Source organism: Miniopterus schreibersii (genome assembly GCF_964146895.1).
Source record: "Miniopterus schreibersii genome assembly, chromosome: 4".
In the NCBI taxonomy this organism is placed as follows: domain Eukaryota; kingdom Metazoa; phylum Chordata; class Mammalia; order Chiroptera; family Miniopteridae; genus Miniopterus; species Miniopterus schreibersii.
In genome coordinates, this window is record NC_138105.1 from 54,113,092 (window position 1) to 54,129,684 (window position 16,593).

Sequence of the window (16,593 nt, forward strand, 5' to 3'; positions counted from 1 at the left end):
GCAGCATGAGGAATACCACAAACCCTTTCCCCAGAAAAATAACCATAACTGATAATAATTTATTTTAACTAAAGCATGCATTTAGGAGTTAATCCTTAAAAAATACATATGAAACTCAATAACAATAAAACTAATAACCCAATTTTAAAATATTATAAGGACTTGAGTAGATATTTCTTCAAAGAAGACATACAAATGCCAACAGATACGTGAAAAGATACTCAACATTACTAGTCATCAGAGAAATGCAAACAAAACCCACCATTACGTATCACTTTACATTTATTAAGATGGTTCCTATCAACAAACCAAATGACAAGTTTTGGCAAGGATGTGGAGAAATTGGAGCCTTTCTACAGAGTTGGTGGGAACGCAAAATTGTGCCTCCTCTATGGAAAACAGTATAGAGGTTCCTCCAAACATTAAAAATAGAACTATCATACTATCCAGCATTCCCACTTCTCAGTATTTACTCCAAAGCATAAAGGCTTATCCAAATCAAGATCTCAACGATATATGTTAGCACTTCCATGTTTATTGCAGCACTATTCACAGTAACCACGATGGAAAACAGCATAAATATCCATCGACAAACAAATGGATGTGGGAAATGTGGTGCATGCATACCATGGAATACTATTCATCCTTAAAAAGAAGGAAATTCTGCACTGTGCAACAATGTGGGTAAACTTTAAGGACATTATGTTCACTGAAATAAGCCAGTCACAGAAGCACAAATACTGCATGATTCCCATGATGAGGTATCTAAAATTGTCAAATTTATAAAATCAAAAGAGAAATGGTAGTTGTCAGAGAGTGGGGGAGGAGAAATGAAAATGAGGAGTTACTAATCAATAGGCATAAAGTTGCACTGAAGTAATATGAACAAGTTCTAGAGATCTGCTGTACGGCACTGTGCCTGTACTTAACAACACTGTATTGTGCACTTAAATTTAAGAGATCTCATGTTAATGTTGTCACCACATAAAATAAAATAAAAAAATTAAAGGTAGCAGGGAAAAAACAGAGAATAATTGTAACGCAAATTAATACACAATGAGATATCAATACACACCTATTAAAATGACCAAATATGTACAATTAGTGAAGTGGATAATTCACTAGATTCATTAGAGATGTTCCAAAGTAGATTTGAACTAGCCAAAGAAAAAAATCAGTAAGCTTGAAGATAAATTGATAGAGTATGTGATCTGAAGAATAGAGAGAAAAACTCTAATGAAGAAAAATGAAGAGAGTCTCAGAAAACTGTAGGACAATATTAAGTATAAGAACATATGCAAAATGGAAGTACAGAAGGAGAAGCCAGTGAACAAAGTAGAAAAGATATTTTTAAAACATTGAGTCCCAAAGTCCCCAGATTTGCAGAAAAGTCCTATGAACTTCTGGTAGAATAAATACAAAAAGATTAACAACCAGGCACATCATTGTGAAAATATGAAAGCCAAAAAAAAAAAAAAGAGAGAGATTCAACATTCTAGAAACTATGATTGTAGAATAGGGAAATTCTTAATTATAACAGAATTCTTCTTTCTTAGATGACAAAGAACTAAGACATCATCAGTACTGTAGGGATAAGAGACATCCTCAACTCCCAAAGTTTAATTTTACAGATAGGTTCTTTGGATATCAATTCACGATTATTTTATACAACATTGTTTGGCAAACTATTGACAGGTCAGGGAAAGAACTCAAGCTGTCTATTGTCTGGTTCTCAAAGAGAATGCTCTTCAAAGATTTTAGCTCATGTGCCAGATAAAGGAACTTTGAAAAGCTATGTATTCAACTTGCATATTTGAAATTGACATCTAAATTTTTAACCACAACTTTAAATGTTTATGTCTTATTTTTAGGATATCAAAAATATTGTAAACTTTGTGACATAAAATAAGGATTAACTGTAATAAGAATAAATATTTCATATGATTCCATAAAACTTTACTTTATTCAATAAAGTACATTGATATAAATGATGTATATTTTTATATGTAGACTTTAATTAAATATCTCACTAATCTGGAAGACTCACAGAATAACCAAGTTACATTTAAAATAATAAATTTTATTATACTACTTCAGCTTTTCTCAATTTACAGAGTCCCAATAAAGGTCCAAATATCCAGTGTCTAATGTTAAGTTTCACCTGAACCAGATATATGTGCATGACAGGGTAAGACAAAGTTGAAGGAGTCTTGATTAATCCTTAGAACCTTGATTAGAATTAATCCTAAGAACTAATCAAGGTTCCCCTGAAATAAATTACAATTTAAATATGCCTGTTAAGAGCCCGGGGGTTGTTACATGCCAGTAGGCATTATACACTAAGATTTGTGGTGGGTGAACGGTGAAACCTCTTTCATAAATGGTAGAGTAAATATTGTGAATGCAGGCTCTTTTTTTTTAAAGAGTAGAGGATCTAGAAATGTACTCCCTTAAATTCTTTGTTTATGGGTACCCTCAGGCGCATGCCCATCCCAGTTTGAAGACCATTGTTCTGAGCTGCATTGCATTCAATTCACAGGACAGAGAATAAAGTTTAATTAACATTGCAATTTACTTAAAGTTACCAGCTAGGGACTGGAAAATATCTGTTGACAGATCACCAATCTTAAACTCCTTGTGCTGATACACATTGACAGCAGGAATATATTCCTGAAATGGGGACACTTTGCCAAGTGACTTCCGAATATTAGGAAGGGTTTACCTTTTGCCATGGTAACAGGAACCTATCCAGTGCACATGAAGCTCAGAGTGGGTAGTGTTTTAATAGTCCCCTATTCTGTATGACAAAATTATTTTCAGCAGCAATCATGAAAATAAACAAATGATAATAATGAGTTGTATATATTAATTCTAATAAAAATTTTTTAAATTAATAAATATGCAAAAATGCCAAAATGAAATAAAATGGAAACAAAAGTTTAGCACTTGGAGTGATTTTCAAAGGTCTCTGTGTCAGAAACTTCCATTAAAATATCTTTACCATGAAATGTATCATACATTTCCATTATATTTGCTAAAAACAACTTCTGAAATTTGTTTTCTTCTGTTAATATCAGAGAAAATGACTAGACGTAGTGAGTACTGATGTTATTTTATCCATGGTTTTTAAAAAAGTAACTCAAGTTCTGTTTCTTCATCTCTATAATAATCACTGTACTTCCTATTTCAAATCTAGTTTAAATGCAAAAGATATATATTAAAAGATTTTAAATAAAAACCAAAATCATGACTCTCATACAAATATAAAATGAACTCGAGTTAAAAATTTTATTAATTAGTGAGAGAACTATAAAGTGTTAAAATTAGTTCATAGGAGAATGGGAAAGGCAGACATTCTTGTACATTTTTCCTCTCCATAAAACTATTTATAAAATATAAATTTCTTGTTAATACATGGTAGACTTAGATTTATTTTACTGAGACTCAATGAAGGACTGAGTTAGGCATCAACTTGGACACCAGATAAAATATTCACTTGGGTCGTATAATCTGGGGAAGTGTAGTTAGAGACATTAATAAACGTAAGAAGGACAGCTTTAGGAATTATCGGTTATTAAATTGTTCAAACAAAACAACGTACTTTCATTATTATTTTCTGTTACTAGCTTCTTACCAGTAAGTTAAATAAAAGAGTAAGGCAAACTATAACTAAGCAAGATTTCTAAAAGAATATTCTTGGAAGAATTTTGAAGTTTGAACTAAAGTTGAAAATAAACTCAGCAAAACATTTTGATTTTATGCTGAACAATATGCCTCACGAAATTTTTCACTTCCTTTGTTCCAAATCCTGTTATATTTTATTCGTTAAGTTTAATTCTCACCTACTTAAATTACCCTCATGGTCTCTACTATTATTAGTATAGTAAGAAACATTTGAAAAATATTTTTAAATGCACCCCCACCCTTTAACCTTTTAATCTATTGTATTCATACCTCCTACACGTGTGGTAGTGCCTTCATTTTTCTGCACACTCATCTCGAAAAGAATTCGGTGAGCATTGCGTGAGGCAGTATTGACTCAGCCTGTGCGGGATTCCAAAGTCACAGAGCTCTGGAGCAGATCCTGTGAGTCATTCAAAGTTAGAAAACCAAAGTCAGTTAAAGGTTCATTGTTCGATTTAGGGCTAACACTGTTCTTACCCCCAAATCTGTTGCTAATGTAGACTGTTAATGCCTAGATCACTAGAAACTCTTTAGAAAAGAAAAGCAAGGTTGTTAGATACACTGTAGTTAGGCAGACTCCCCCATGAGGGAGGCTGGAAGGTGTCTCTAAAGAAAACCAAAGTTGGAGGAGGGTTTGTATAAGGTTCTAGAACCCGGGCTGCTGTGCTTTTTGTTGTTGTTGTTTTAATAAATATGTTTTAGTATTAATTTTAGAGAGAGAGAGGAAGGGAGAAAGAGAGAGAAACATCCATGTAAAACTGAAACACTGATTGGCTGCCTCCTGCAAGCCACTTACTGGGGACTGAGCCCACAACCTGGGCATGTGCCCTGACCGGTGACCTCTAGGTTCATGGGAGGACACTCAACCAACTGAAAGCAACACCAGCCAGGGCTTGGGCTGCTGGCTTAAAGACAGGCCTTGCAAAACTCAAAGCTGGTTAGGTAAGATGTTATATTAGAGACTGCTCATGAAAGCTGTTTCTTATCTCTAGAAGACTGTATGATATTCATTTGGGGTTTTTTTCCATTTTGGTTTATGTATGCCTTACTTTGACTGAGAAAGGGTTTAATGTGGCTTGTCTGAGAAAGAAAAAATTACATAGAAGATAATTTAAAGGGAAGTAAAAGTAAAATATAAAATCTAGGACATAAAGGAAGCCCAGGAGTGAGGTTACACACAAGCCACAGGGCCACAAACACTTATCAAGGGTGGATTACACATTTCATTCCATGCTTTCTAGCAGCCAACATGACAACAGTTGGTTCAGTTTCAGGATTTATAGTACCAAAGTACCATTCACATTTTGAAAGAACTATAAGGTATGCAAATAAAAAAAACCATACATAATGCAAGGCATAATTGCTCAGCAAAATAAGAGAATTACAAATTATTTATACCAGTGAGAGCAAATAGATTACTTCTACTTTGATTGCCAGGAAAACACTTTGCAATAATGAAGCATTTACTTAATGAATACTTACCTAACATTCACTATATTTCAGGCACTATTAACGGTTTATAAAATATAATTTAATCGTCAAAATAACATTCTGAGATAGGTGATGTTAACATATAACAACTTTAGAAGTGAGAAAACTGAGTCACAGTGAGATGAAATTTGCTAAGTCATACCATTAAGTGGCTATAACACTCATGTTCCATGACAGAAACAGAACCAATATGAGTTACATAAAATGAAAGATGTATTATAGGAATTAAGCCCCAATGAATCACAGGGGCTGGGCCTGAGATAAGCAAGGTTAGGAGCCAGAAAGAAAGATCTATGTGAAGTAAAGGATATGAATACAGGCTGGAGATGTGTGCGTCTCTCTTTTTTGCTACCACCCATCTTGATGGTGACCTGCAGGATAAGTTGGCACATTTTCCAGGTTGCACTCTCACTGACCCAGGATTTGAAGAAGCTAAAGAAGACTGGACAGGAATTGGAGGAATTATCATCCTGGCTATTGTCCCATACCCTAAATTGAGTCAGTCAGTGAATCCAATGAGAGTGAGTGGCCATAGCTTCTGCCCAACAATAAGCTTCAGGTTGTAACCAGGTACATAGAAGGAAGGAGATGTTGAAAAATATAGTTCCAGCAAAGACATGCTAACAGAGTACAAAGCCACCACAATGGCAAAAGAAATCTGGTTCTAAAGTCTACATTCTTAACAACTACACATTTCCACCTGTCCCTTTATGTTGGGTCTTGGAGATCCTCCAGGATGTATCCATATCAAGGTCTGGAAGGTATTCTAAGTCAATGAACCTATTATGTACAAATACAAGGTAAATTGCAGGACGTGACAAAGACCTCTTAGCAATATAATTTCACTTGAATGTATTATGAATGAGGGAATGTGTAGGAGAGAAGCTAGAAAAGCTGATATAGTCTAGATATTTGGTCTCTGTCCTCTAGATAACAAGTGTTCATTAGTCTAAATATTGCCTTTACTCCTACTGATAGGTTCCAAACTGAAGCTGCAGCCAAATTTAGTGTTATTTTTTTCTTATGGAATATTGTATCCAAAGTCCTCCATCTCCAGGAAATCAACACCAATTCCACTGGTTTTAAAGAGGCTATTGATTTTCTTGAAAGTCAACAAAACTTCAGCATTTCAGAGTTTGTCAAGAAAAATGGTTTTTATCTCAACAATAGCACTTTGTTGAAATGTGACTTTTTTGGAAAGCCTTGTGGCTCACAGGTAATGATTTGTTTCTTTGAATATCATCAATATAATATGCTACTTTATCATACTGTTTCACACTGAGATAAAGTTTATTCCCACAGGCAATCTAAATTTGCTTAATGATTATGTTTCATTAACTCATGCTTATGATATCAGAGAGTGTGGATACATATGAGACATATTTCCTTTTTCAAGTAATTACATAAGAAAAAGTAGAGAACAGAAATATTTGGTTAGCTTTCTTGAAGGATAATCCTTCCAAAAGAAAAACAAATTTAACATGAGAGGGTATTTTCATTTTCCCCATTCATCAGTGAACAATGTATTCCAAGACAGCATTTTTATTACCATTAAGCAACCAATATTCTGTTTTTATGTTTGTAGTATTATATTAGAGATTATAAAAAATAAGAAGGCCCCAGCATTTGATTATAAAATATATATATATTTCTCTAATTGATCATAACATTATGTTTTTGTTTATATAATTAATCTACATTTAAGATAAAATTGTTGACATATCTGGAATCTGTTAGCAAAAGGATATACAGGCAATTTGACCCCTTATTTCCCTTATCAGCAGTTCTGTAGCATGTGTTGTTAGGTGATTCACAAATTCATGGTTCTGAGACACAATTTTGGTACCCTTCCTTAGCCCACAGTAAACAGAAAAGAAGTGCCTGAGAGATATCTGACAGAGAGGAAGCCCTGCTCCACATTCTTATTTAGAGCAGAAACTCTTCTGTGTTGCTTTAGATTTGCAAATATATTTAAACTTATCACCAAGGAATTTTGTATTAGACATGACTTTTTCAGGTAAAAATTACAGGAACCCAACTCTGAGAAGCTAAAGAGTAAAAGGAATGAACTGAGTTACTTAAGTGGGAGCTGGAACTGGCTTCAGAAAGGCTCAGCCAGCGGACTCTGAAGCTACCGTGAGCATTCTGTCTCAATGTCCACCTCGTGGCTCCAGCTGGCTTCCTTCTGCCTGAGTCCTCACACAGAGCCCCGATGACTGCTGACGACTTGAGCCTCTTATGATCATAGTTCCCGAGGTTATCCACTCCAATATCCACTTCCTAATCCCATGAAGACCCTAATTAGCTCTACTTGGGACACGTATCAATTCCTGAACCCATCCCTGACACGAGACAGTGGGGTGTTAAGATGGGCCCATTTCCTGTCGCAGGTACATCTCCATAGTGAGGTGGCTCTAGGAAGACGGTCTAAGGAGTCAAATGTAATGGCTGCCCCACTGTGACCACGCACGGTGGGGGGAGAGGGGGGAGGACTCCTTAAAAAGGATGCTGAGGCCCAGCCCTGCGTGGCCCAGCGGTTGAGCAGCAGCCTAGAATCCAGGAGATTGAGGTTCGATTCCCGATCAGGGCACAGGCCCGGGTTGAGGGCTCGATTCCCAGTCAGGGGCGTGCAGGAGGCAGCCGATCAGTGACTCTCTCATCACTGATGTTTCTCTCTCTCTCCTTCTCTTTTTCTCTCTCTGAAATCAATAAAGATTTTTTTTAAAAAAATAAAAAGGATGCTGAGAGAGTTCTCTGTAAGTAAAATATATGTTTCCATGAATCCTTAGTACATATAAAACAAATAACTTTTTAATGTTTTTAAACTATGCTAAATTATATATATAAATGTCTCAATTAGATAATCACATACCAACTGACTAGTGCATATTACAAAAAATAATAAACTCTCTTTGAATATAATAATAAATCATTAGACGCTATTCTTTCTGATATTTCTGCATTCTCGTTTAGGCATCTTGTTTAGGTATCTTTTTTTAAGAAAAAAGAGCTATAGCAATTCAAACTTTAGAAATGACCGAAATACCCAACTGATTGTGTTTTATGTGCTCCATTTTCATATTGAAGGATTTTGCACATGTCTTCACTGAATATGGAAATTGTTTTACTTTTAATCATGGTGAAAATATAGAAGCCAGGAAAAAAGTGAGTGTCTCCGGAAGAGGCTTAAGCTTGCTCTTCAATGTCAATCAGGTATTGCATTTTTCTTAAAACTAGCCAGAGCTTAAGAGGTTTGATAAAAATATTTTGCCCTGTCAAACTGTTCCTATGAGTTGGATATCATTTTGTTGTCTGTTAATTTAACTTAGAGTCCTATGGATGCAACTATTGACTTAGAGATTAAAAGACAAAATGTAGAGGCATAACCTGGACATTTTTAGCTATATCACTGTCTGTCATCACTATGACTCCAGAAAAGAGTTGTACTACAAAATAAGAAAATCAAACACTCCTAATTCAAAATGTATAGTTAACTTAAGATGGTGTTATGCATTTAAAAAATAAATTTTAGATTTACATGTAAATAACGCAGTGTGTTTTAGAAAGAAGCCATACAGAGATATTTCACAAACCATTGAATCTATGGTCTGTGAAGGTGATAAAAAAATAATTTCTGTGTAAAGAATATTGTACAAGTGGACTTTGCCTAAGCCTAGTTTCTGTAAATGTGTAAATTGCCTAAAGTTCTAAGTATTTAGGTTTCAGATGTCCAGACACCTAAGAAATGCAGTGGTGCTACCTTTGAGAGTACCTGTTAGAGTTCTCATCCAAGGTCAACTCCTCACTGTCTGTCATGCACAGCTAATTTAATATTAAATACTTAGAGGTATTCAAATCCATTATTGTGGTTTTATAAATGAATATGCTGAAATGCTGATGAATTAAGTATCCAAAATCACACAATTAATGGCAAAGATGAGAAATAAATTTAGTCTCCTCTAAATCCCATTAAACACCCCACCACCCAATCAAAGTGAAGGAGACCATTGGCTGCTTTCAAAGAATTTTTCTTCAAGTATGTTTCATAAATTCCTCTTGTATCCCATTCAAAGTATTTTTCTTTATGTTTACACACAGCACTGTACAGTGCAATTCACGAACCCATGCTTATATATCTATTTGATTAATATTTTCAAGTCATTCAAATATAAGCATATGGTCATTTAAAATATAATATTATAAATTTTACAAGCTAAAATTTCCTAAATAGTTTAGAATGCAATTAAAATTTGCAAATTCAACACACTCCATAAGTAAATGACTCTGAAATATTTCTCCATATGAGCCAGTTAAGTGTCTCATACAGTGTCGTAAGAAGCTATGGAGAAATAGGGTTCTGAGTGACAAATGGCATATTAAGCATGTTTATTAAATGCAATTCTGTAATGAGGTTGACCCATTCATATTCCCAACTCCATTCCTTCTCCTTATAGCCTGAAATTAGAACTAATAGCCAAGTCCCCAGTATAGTCTTAAATTTCTTCATCTGATACAAGATTGATGAAAGAACACTGGGGCTAGAGAAATAGTATGCCTTCACTCTTATAGGAAAATACATTTGAATTTTAAATAAGACCAGAGATTTTAATTACAAAGAGAAGAAGAATGCCAAATAATTTTCTAAAACAAATGAAACAAAGTGAACAGCAAAGGAGGAAGCAACTAAAAGGCCACTAGGTGAAGAGAGCGCCAGAAATTAGATGATTACAGTATGTCCATAACCTTCATCTGAGGTGAAAGTGATCCATGCAAAACTGTCAAAGCCTTGAAATGTGATTCAACCCTAGAAAGTGTCTTAAGTGTTTAGTTTCCACAGCTTGTCCATGAAAAGATTAAAGACTGATAAATATTTGATTTTAAGTCAGTTAAATTCTCTCATACGATAAAATTAAATCTCAGACTTGTGTGGAACTGATATCAATTTGTAACTGGGGACATATATTTTTGTTTCAGGAGGAATTCACCGATGACCCCACTCTTGGTTTTGTTGATGCTGGGATCACCTTTGTTATTCATTCACCAAAGAAGGTGCCGCAGTTTGATGGTTTAGGTTTGTCATCACCTGTGGGAATGCACGCACGGGTAACCATCCGCCAAGTGAAGGTAAATATTGGCAAAATGTATAATCTGAGGAAATTAGGGGCCATAGTAAATGTACATATGCATAAATAAAATTTTTCACTAGGAAGCCCTTTCTTCCATGCTTTTAGAAAACCCCTGGAAATTCCATTTTCTAGTAGACACACATTAGGTAAAAACAGTGAATTCACATGTACAATGTAAGTGACAGCTAGCAAGCTTAGCAAATCCAAGGTAACTAAATCTCATTAGAGTGGGAAAGGCTCAGTGAGTATGAGGAGACACCTAAGTTACTGAATTGTGTGCTTTCTCAACGGGACATTCTGTGAAGAAAAATAAGTGGAAAAATCAGAAATGTTGGAGTCAAACATGTCTGCCAGCTACTTGTTCTGTAAATTCTTTACTCAATTCCCTGAATTTCCCTCTCCTCTCTATACATGGGGGTGGGGGGGGGTGGGGAGTAACATTTCCTTTTCACAGTTATTATGCAGTTTAAGTGGAATCACATAAACGTTTATCATATTGCCTGGTACATAAATGGTGCTCAATAAAGGGGTTGTTTTTTGTATGTGTGATTTTCGTTGCTGTTTTGTGGGTGAGCTGATTAAAATGCTAGCATGTAATTTCCATAAATGATAATATTTTATATGAGTCAATGTTTAGAGCAATCAGACTGTCTGATTTTTATTAATTCACTACAGAGCATTTGGGACACACGTTAAAAACCTACTATTATTCTTACCTTCAGAGATTTTTCAGGTTAATAGAGCAGGCAAAATTGGCTAATGTATTAAACTAAAAAAACACACAAAAGGGTCTGAGAGAAAAGTAAAACTAGTTTGCTAGGCAGTGTCACCCCAATAAATTCAATAAAAAGGAAAAAAAGAAAAGTAAAGTAAAAATGTGTATCAGCCTCTCTTCTTGGGGCATAACAGGGTGGACTGGCTCAGGAAAATCTCCTGAACCAGGCATTTATTTTATCTTAAGACAGTTCATCAAGAGTACCCTTGGGGAGAATGCAACCCTAACATCAAGCTGCGGAATTTTAGTACCTACAGCACTTCTGGTTGCTTAAAGGAATGCAAAGCTCGGCACATAGAAAAGCAATGTGGGTGTTTACCTTTTCTTCTTCCCGGTAAGTAAAGTGTGGCAGCTTTCCCCTTATTTGATTGTATTTACTTAATTTGAAACATGAGCAATCAATATATCATAAAATTGTTTTCCATTCTTGTAAAATGCTGTGCCTGAAAGTCATCTACTTGACCAGTGCAACTCAAAGGACAGATTTTAACTCAAGGAATCACAGCAGAGACTTCTGGAAAAGAAAAAAAAGAAAAAAGTGTTATCAGGGCCAGTGGCCAATTCTTATTTTCAAAACACAAAATTGGATGCTCTCATATATCTAAAATTATTCATTACAGTTTTCTCCATTTCAAAGAAAAATGAGATCATTTATATACTGAGCCTGAGTATTTCACTCTGGAGAAACTCTTTTCTTTGTCGCCAGAGAGGAAACTCCATATTCCCTTTGTACACCACCTGAAACATTTCCAGAGCCGTAGACACTGCGGCAAGCACTGAGCACGCAGGAGAGCAGGGCGAGTAGGAGCTGGGCTCGGCCCAGGCCGCGCCTCCCAGCTCCACAGCCTCTCACCGGCCTGACCTTGGACTTGGCCTTTCTGCTTTTCTGTACAATGAAGAGAATAATAGTGTCCTGCCTTATAGGGTTGTGATCGGAGTGTGAAACAAGTATGTAAGTGGTTTAAAAAGTGCCTGGCACCGAATACATTCTCCGTAAGTGTTGGCTCTTGTCATTTAGACGTCCTTCACCTCCCTCCTCCCGCATTTTATAAAGAAACGTGCAGTGTATCAAAGGCAAAACAGCTTTGGCTCGCTAAGTTTGTCACTGTGGCCCATCACACACTCACACACACGTGCACACACATGCACTTGCACACACACGTATATACATCAGGGGCTAGAGGGAGCAGGATAGAAGGTGGAGGGAATGAGCTGTGCCCCCCCCCCACCGCTTGGGCAGGCCACGTCCTGAACCCGAGCATTGCACTGGTTAAATGATCATTCCCACATCACAGGGTGAGGGTTGGAACACAGGAGGTGAGAAATGGGAAAGCAATTGTAAATGTAAAAGCTACCAGCATTTTAAAGTTGTTATTCACTCGAATAATTTGTGAATGGTGTAGACAGATGACTGGCGGGCAGGCGGGTGGGAGAAAGGTATTCCTTCCCGAAGGTCCCTGATTTCACAAACGGTAAGGGGTTATGCATTCTCTTTAAGGAAACGGGGTAGAGTGCGACCTACAGAAGTTTTATAACTGCGTTTCTCCTACCCTCGGTAAGTGGCTTAGTATATTCTTTCATTTGCATGATTTGTATGAAAGCTGTACATAGTAACACAAGACATTAATCATACTATTAATAGTCCATAAGTGAAACAAAAGAAAGACTCTAAGAGGGAGCTCTTAATGTTCTTAAATTAACACTACTGGCTTACACAGACATAGTAAAACAAAACAAAACCCCTCTGATTCCAAGATACATCGGAACGAAAGACGCAGTGACAAAGTAACAGCAAGACAATTATGGTTTTTATTCTTAAATGTGCATTTTTTTACATTTTATATATTTTATAATCAAAATAACTTTGTTCTTTCTCATTACATAAGTAAAGCATGCTTGTGGTGACTAGTTCAAACATTACAGAACAGAAAAAAAAATCATGTCAAAGTTAGTAGCGGTTGCATCACCCTGAAAATCATTGTCACTATTTAGGTGACCAACCTTTCATTTATTAATTTCATTATATATATTATATATAAATACATGTATAATTTTTTTAATATTTCTTCTATTCTTTGTGTTGTCTTTTCACATTTTTAAAAATATATTTTTATTTAAAATTTTTTTTTTTTTTTAATATATCCTTTTTGATTTCAAAGAGAGGAAGGGAGAGGGAGAGAGAGAGATAGAAACATCAATGATGAGAGAGCCACGGATTATCTGCCTCCTGCATGGTGTGCACTGGGGATGGAGCCCTAAACCCGGGCACGTGCCCTGGCCTGACTGGGGATCAAACCACAATCCCCTGGATCACAGGTTGATGCTCAACCACTGAGTCAGGCTGGCCAGGCATATATATAATTTTTATCTAAATATAATCACTACCATACATGTGATATTTATCAAGGACAACTCATTAAACAGCAAATTTTTTGCTTACATATTTCTTATCTTAATCCCCAATGTTAACATTCTAGTATATTTCACCATAATTTTCTCTACATATATGACTTCATATTAATGTCTTTAAATCATTGATTGTTTTATTAAAATGAAATCACATTATCTACTCTTCTATGTAGCTTGTTTTTCTAACCCATTGTGGAAATATATCCAAAACAACAGGAATAGATTTAACATGTTCTTTTTAATGGTTGTAAAATATTTCATGGGATGGGTATGGGTAGAAGGGATCTTATCTATTTTTTAAATTACCTTAAAAGTTGAATATGCAGAAGTCGTATTATTGACCAATGGCTTTGTAAATTCCCTAATTTCTTGTGATCTCCTATCCCTGATAAAGGCTGGAGGGAAAGCTTGGGACAAGAAATCATGCATGCAGTTCTGTGGGAGAATAAATTGTAGGAGTGTTGTGGGATAATAAGACTGAGAGAGAGAGAGAGAGAAAGAGAGAGAAAGAGAGAGAGAGATTTTACATGTATTTGTGTAAGTATAGAAAAAGAGTGGTGGTTATTACTAGTTGTTTTAAAGAACTAGAAGATGCAAGCGAAGTCATACCATGAAGGTGTATCAAAGTTAGAGTCTGGAAAATGAGCCAAAAGTTGGTCATTAATCACGGGGTCTTAATGAGCAAAGTGTACATAAGAAAAAGAGTTTCAGTGACAAAACCACAGGACAAACAACAACTGGTATATCTGCCAAGAGTAAGTAGCAGTGAGACTGAGCACTGGGAAGTGGTCCAAAAGAAAACTGAAGACAAATATTACCACATCCTGCAGGGACTTTGTCCAGTGCACATTTGCATGAATAGAGGAGTTGCCCTACAGGGGCCAGGAGAGGTCAGAGAACCTCAGTGGCCAATTTAGAAGTCACCAGGGCCACAGAAATAAGACTCAACACCCAGAAGCATGTTTCACACCATCAAAAGTTGAGACAAGCCCAAGGATAATTTTAGTTTTAACCTGAGCTACTGGTTTTTAGAATTACATTGGAAAGTTCCTCTAAAAGTGACACCAACAACTTTCAATTTTTCTCCTGTCCAAATGTCTGGTATTTTATGAAAATAAGTCCAGAGACTTTCTGGAAAGAATTTATTTTCTAACAAATATCTGAATCTAGTGACTCAACTAACTAAAGGATAGCAACTCCTATGTTTTATATTCTGTCTCCTTTGCTGTATTTGTACTAAAAAATAAATAAAATATAAATGCTTTTTGTTAAGAAAGTAGTGTTAGAACTTGTCAACCACTATTTTTAGCATTAAAAGTAAAATGATAAAAAAAATTAAAGCTCTGTCCTCTCCACTGTAAAATAGCCCTCTTTTCTGAATGTCCTGTCCTGATTCTCATTTCAGACCACATGGAAGTTAAGGGCATATGTACAATGGGAACACATAATTCTAGCTGCCCTGTTCCTTGTGAAGAAACTGAATACCCAGCTACTATTTCTTATTCCACTTTTCCAAGTCAAAAAGCTTTGAGACATCTGTCCAAGAAGCTGAACCAAAGTCAAAAGTACATCAGGTAATCTTTTTAGTCTTGTCAATGATTTGCTATTAAGAGGAATATTTTCTCTACTTGAAACTTTCAAAGACTCAGGAAATAAAATTCTGATCCTCAGGGGCAATGGCTTCCATCAGTGAACAAACAATGAAACACTAGAATTTCAATTTCTTAGTTTAATAGTATGAAAAGTAAAATGAAGCTTGCTTGACTAATTTGCTCATGATCTTACCATTATTGGCCCAGCTTGGAAAAATAATAATACTTTAATATCGGTTAATCATATCAGTTAATGCTTTAAGGTATGAAAATTCTTTACCTGTATATTACATAGCTTGGGTCTTCTAATAACAGTATAAGGTAGATGGAGCACAAATAATTATTCTCATCTTATAGATGAGGAAACCAAAGCTCTGTATTTCAAGTAACTGTCCTCTAAAGGTAGTCAGTGGTACAGAAAGAAATTATGCCCAAGACCTATGGCTCTGTTCTCCATATATTTTTCCACAGAGATATATAATTCCAATTTTAATTAACTGAGGATTAAATTTGGCCTCTTTCCGCTACCCCAAGCTGTCACTTAGAATTTACAAGTCAAACTTCATAAAGAACTCTTTTTTTTTTTAAATCAAGAAGCAACCTTAACATTTGTCTTTGTTTTTTATTTATATTTTTAAACAGAGGACCTGAAATAGCAATATAGTATATTGGTGTTTACATTTACATTTGTTATAATAAAAACATAGTAACTATTTAAAAGCTGATTTACTTTTGCACAGTCAAGTACCAAACTTTGAAAGCATGCTTAAATTCTAGTTTTAGCTTGGTATTTATTTTAATCTAATAAAAAATGTTCTTCCTATGTAAATGCCTAAATAATAAAGTGATCTTTGCAAATCAGGAAGAAAATGTGTTCTCATCAAGACAGGGTTGACAAGGTATGATTTCAAATGTTTAGCAGAGAGAAAAAATGGAAAGCTAGAAATTTGCAATTATAATTTTAATGCTTCTGTCTCCTCCAGATGTCTTTTTGTATTACATTTTAATATGAGAACCTAATTCACTCATAGTATTATTCTTATTATATACTTAAATATGACTGAGAAGGGCACTTTGTATGACTTTGGGCTAATAGAGATCTCCTGAGTTTCAAAATTATTTAATATGCATAGAATGTAGGCATGATTTTGGAGACACACTGGTGAATCAGAAAAGGAACCCATGGATAAGCAACATGATCCTACAGGACATGGTCTTGTTTTTCCTAAAACTTACATTATTGTTGTAGGTGAAAAAATGCTTCCCTTCTATGCTACTAGGTTCTTTGGCTGGTCCAACCATTAAATTGACATAACAAAGATTAAAAGGAGAAAAACAAATTTAATTTCATACATTTGGGAGCCCATAAAAAATATTAGACTAAAAAAAGTGTCCACTGCAAGGTCACTTCTATACCTTTTAGACAAAGAAACAATACATTTGCAAAAATTGACCAGACAAGGGAGTTAGAGCTTGTACTATTTCTTTCTCTGATAAGGATGACTTTTACCCTCCC

General features: G+C 35.3%; 1 protein-coding gene across 1 annotated transcript in view; it reads left to right on the top strand.

Moving 5' to 3' along the window:
- CTSO (cathepsin O) overlaps positions 1-16,593 on the top strand; it is a gene marked incomplete at its 3' end in the record, with an annotated part of 91,520 nt that overhangs the window by 68,162 nt on the left and 6,765 nt on the right. Inside the window, exons 9-14 of the mRNA XM_081136655.1 lie at positions 6,154-6,391; positions 8,263-8,388; positions 10,150-10,299; positions 11,263-11,410; positions 12,575-12,631; positions 14,891-15,059. Coding sequence (XP_080992781.1) covers positions 6,154-6,391; positions 8,263-8,388; positions 10,150-10,299; positions 11,263-11,410; positions 12,575-12,631; positions 14,891-15,059 — 888 coding nt within the window. The remainder of the gene's footprint in view (positions 1-6,153; positions 6,392-8,262; positions 8,389-10,149; positions 10,300-11,262; positions 11,411-12,574; positions 12,632-14,890; positions 15,060-16,593) is intronic.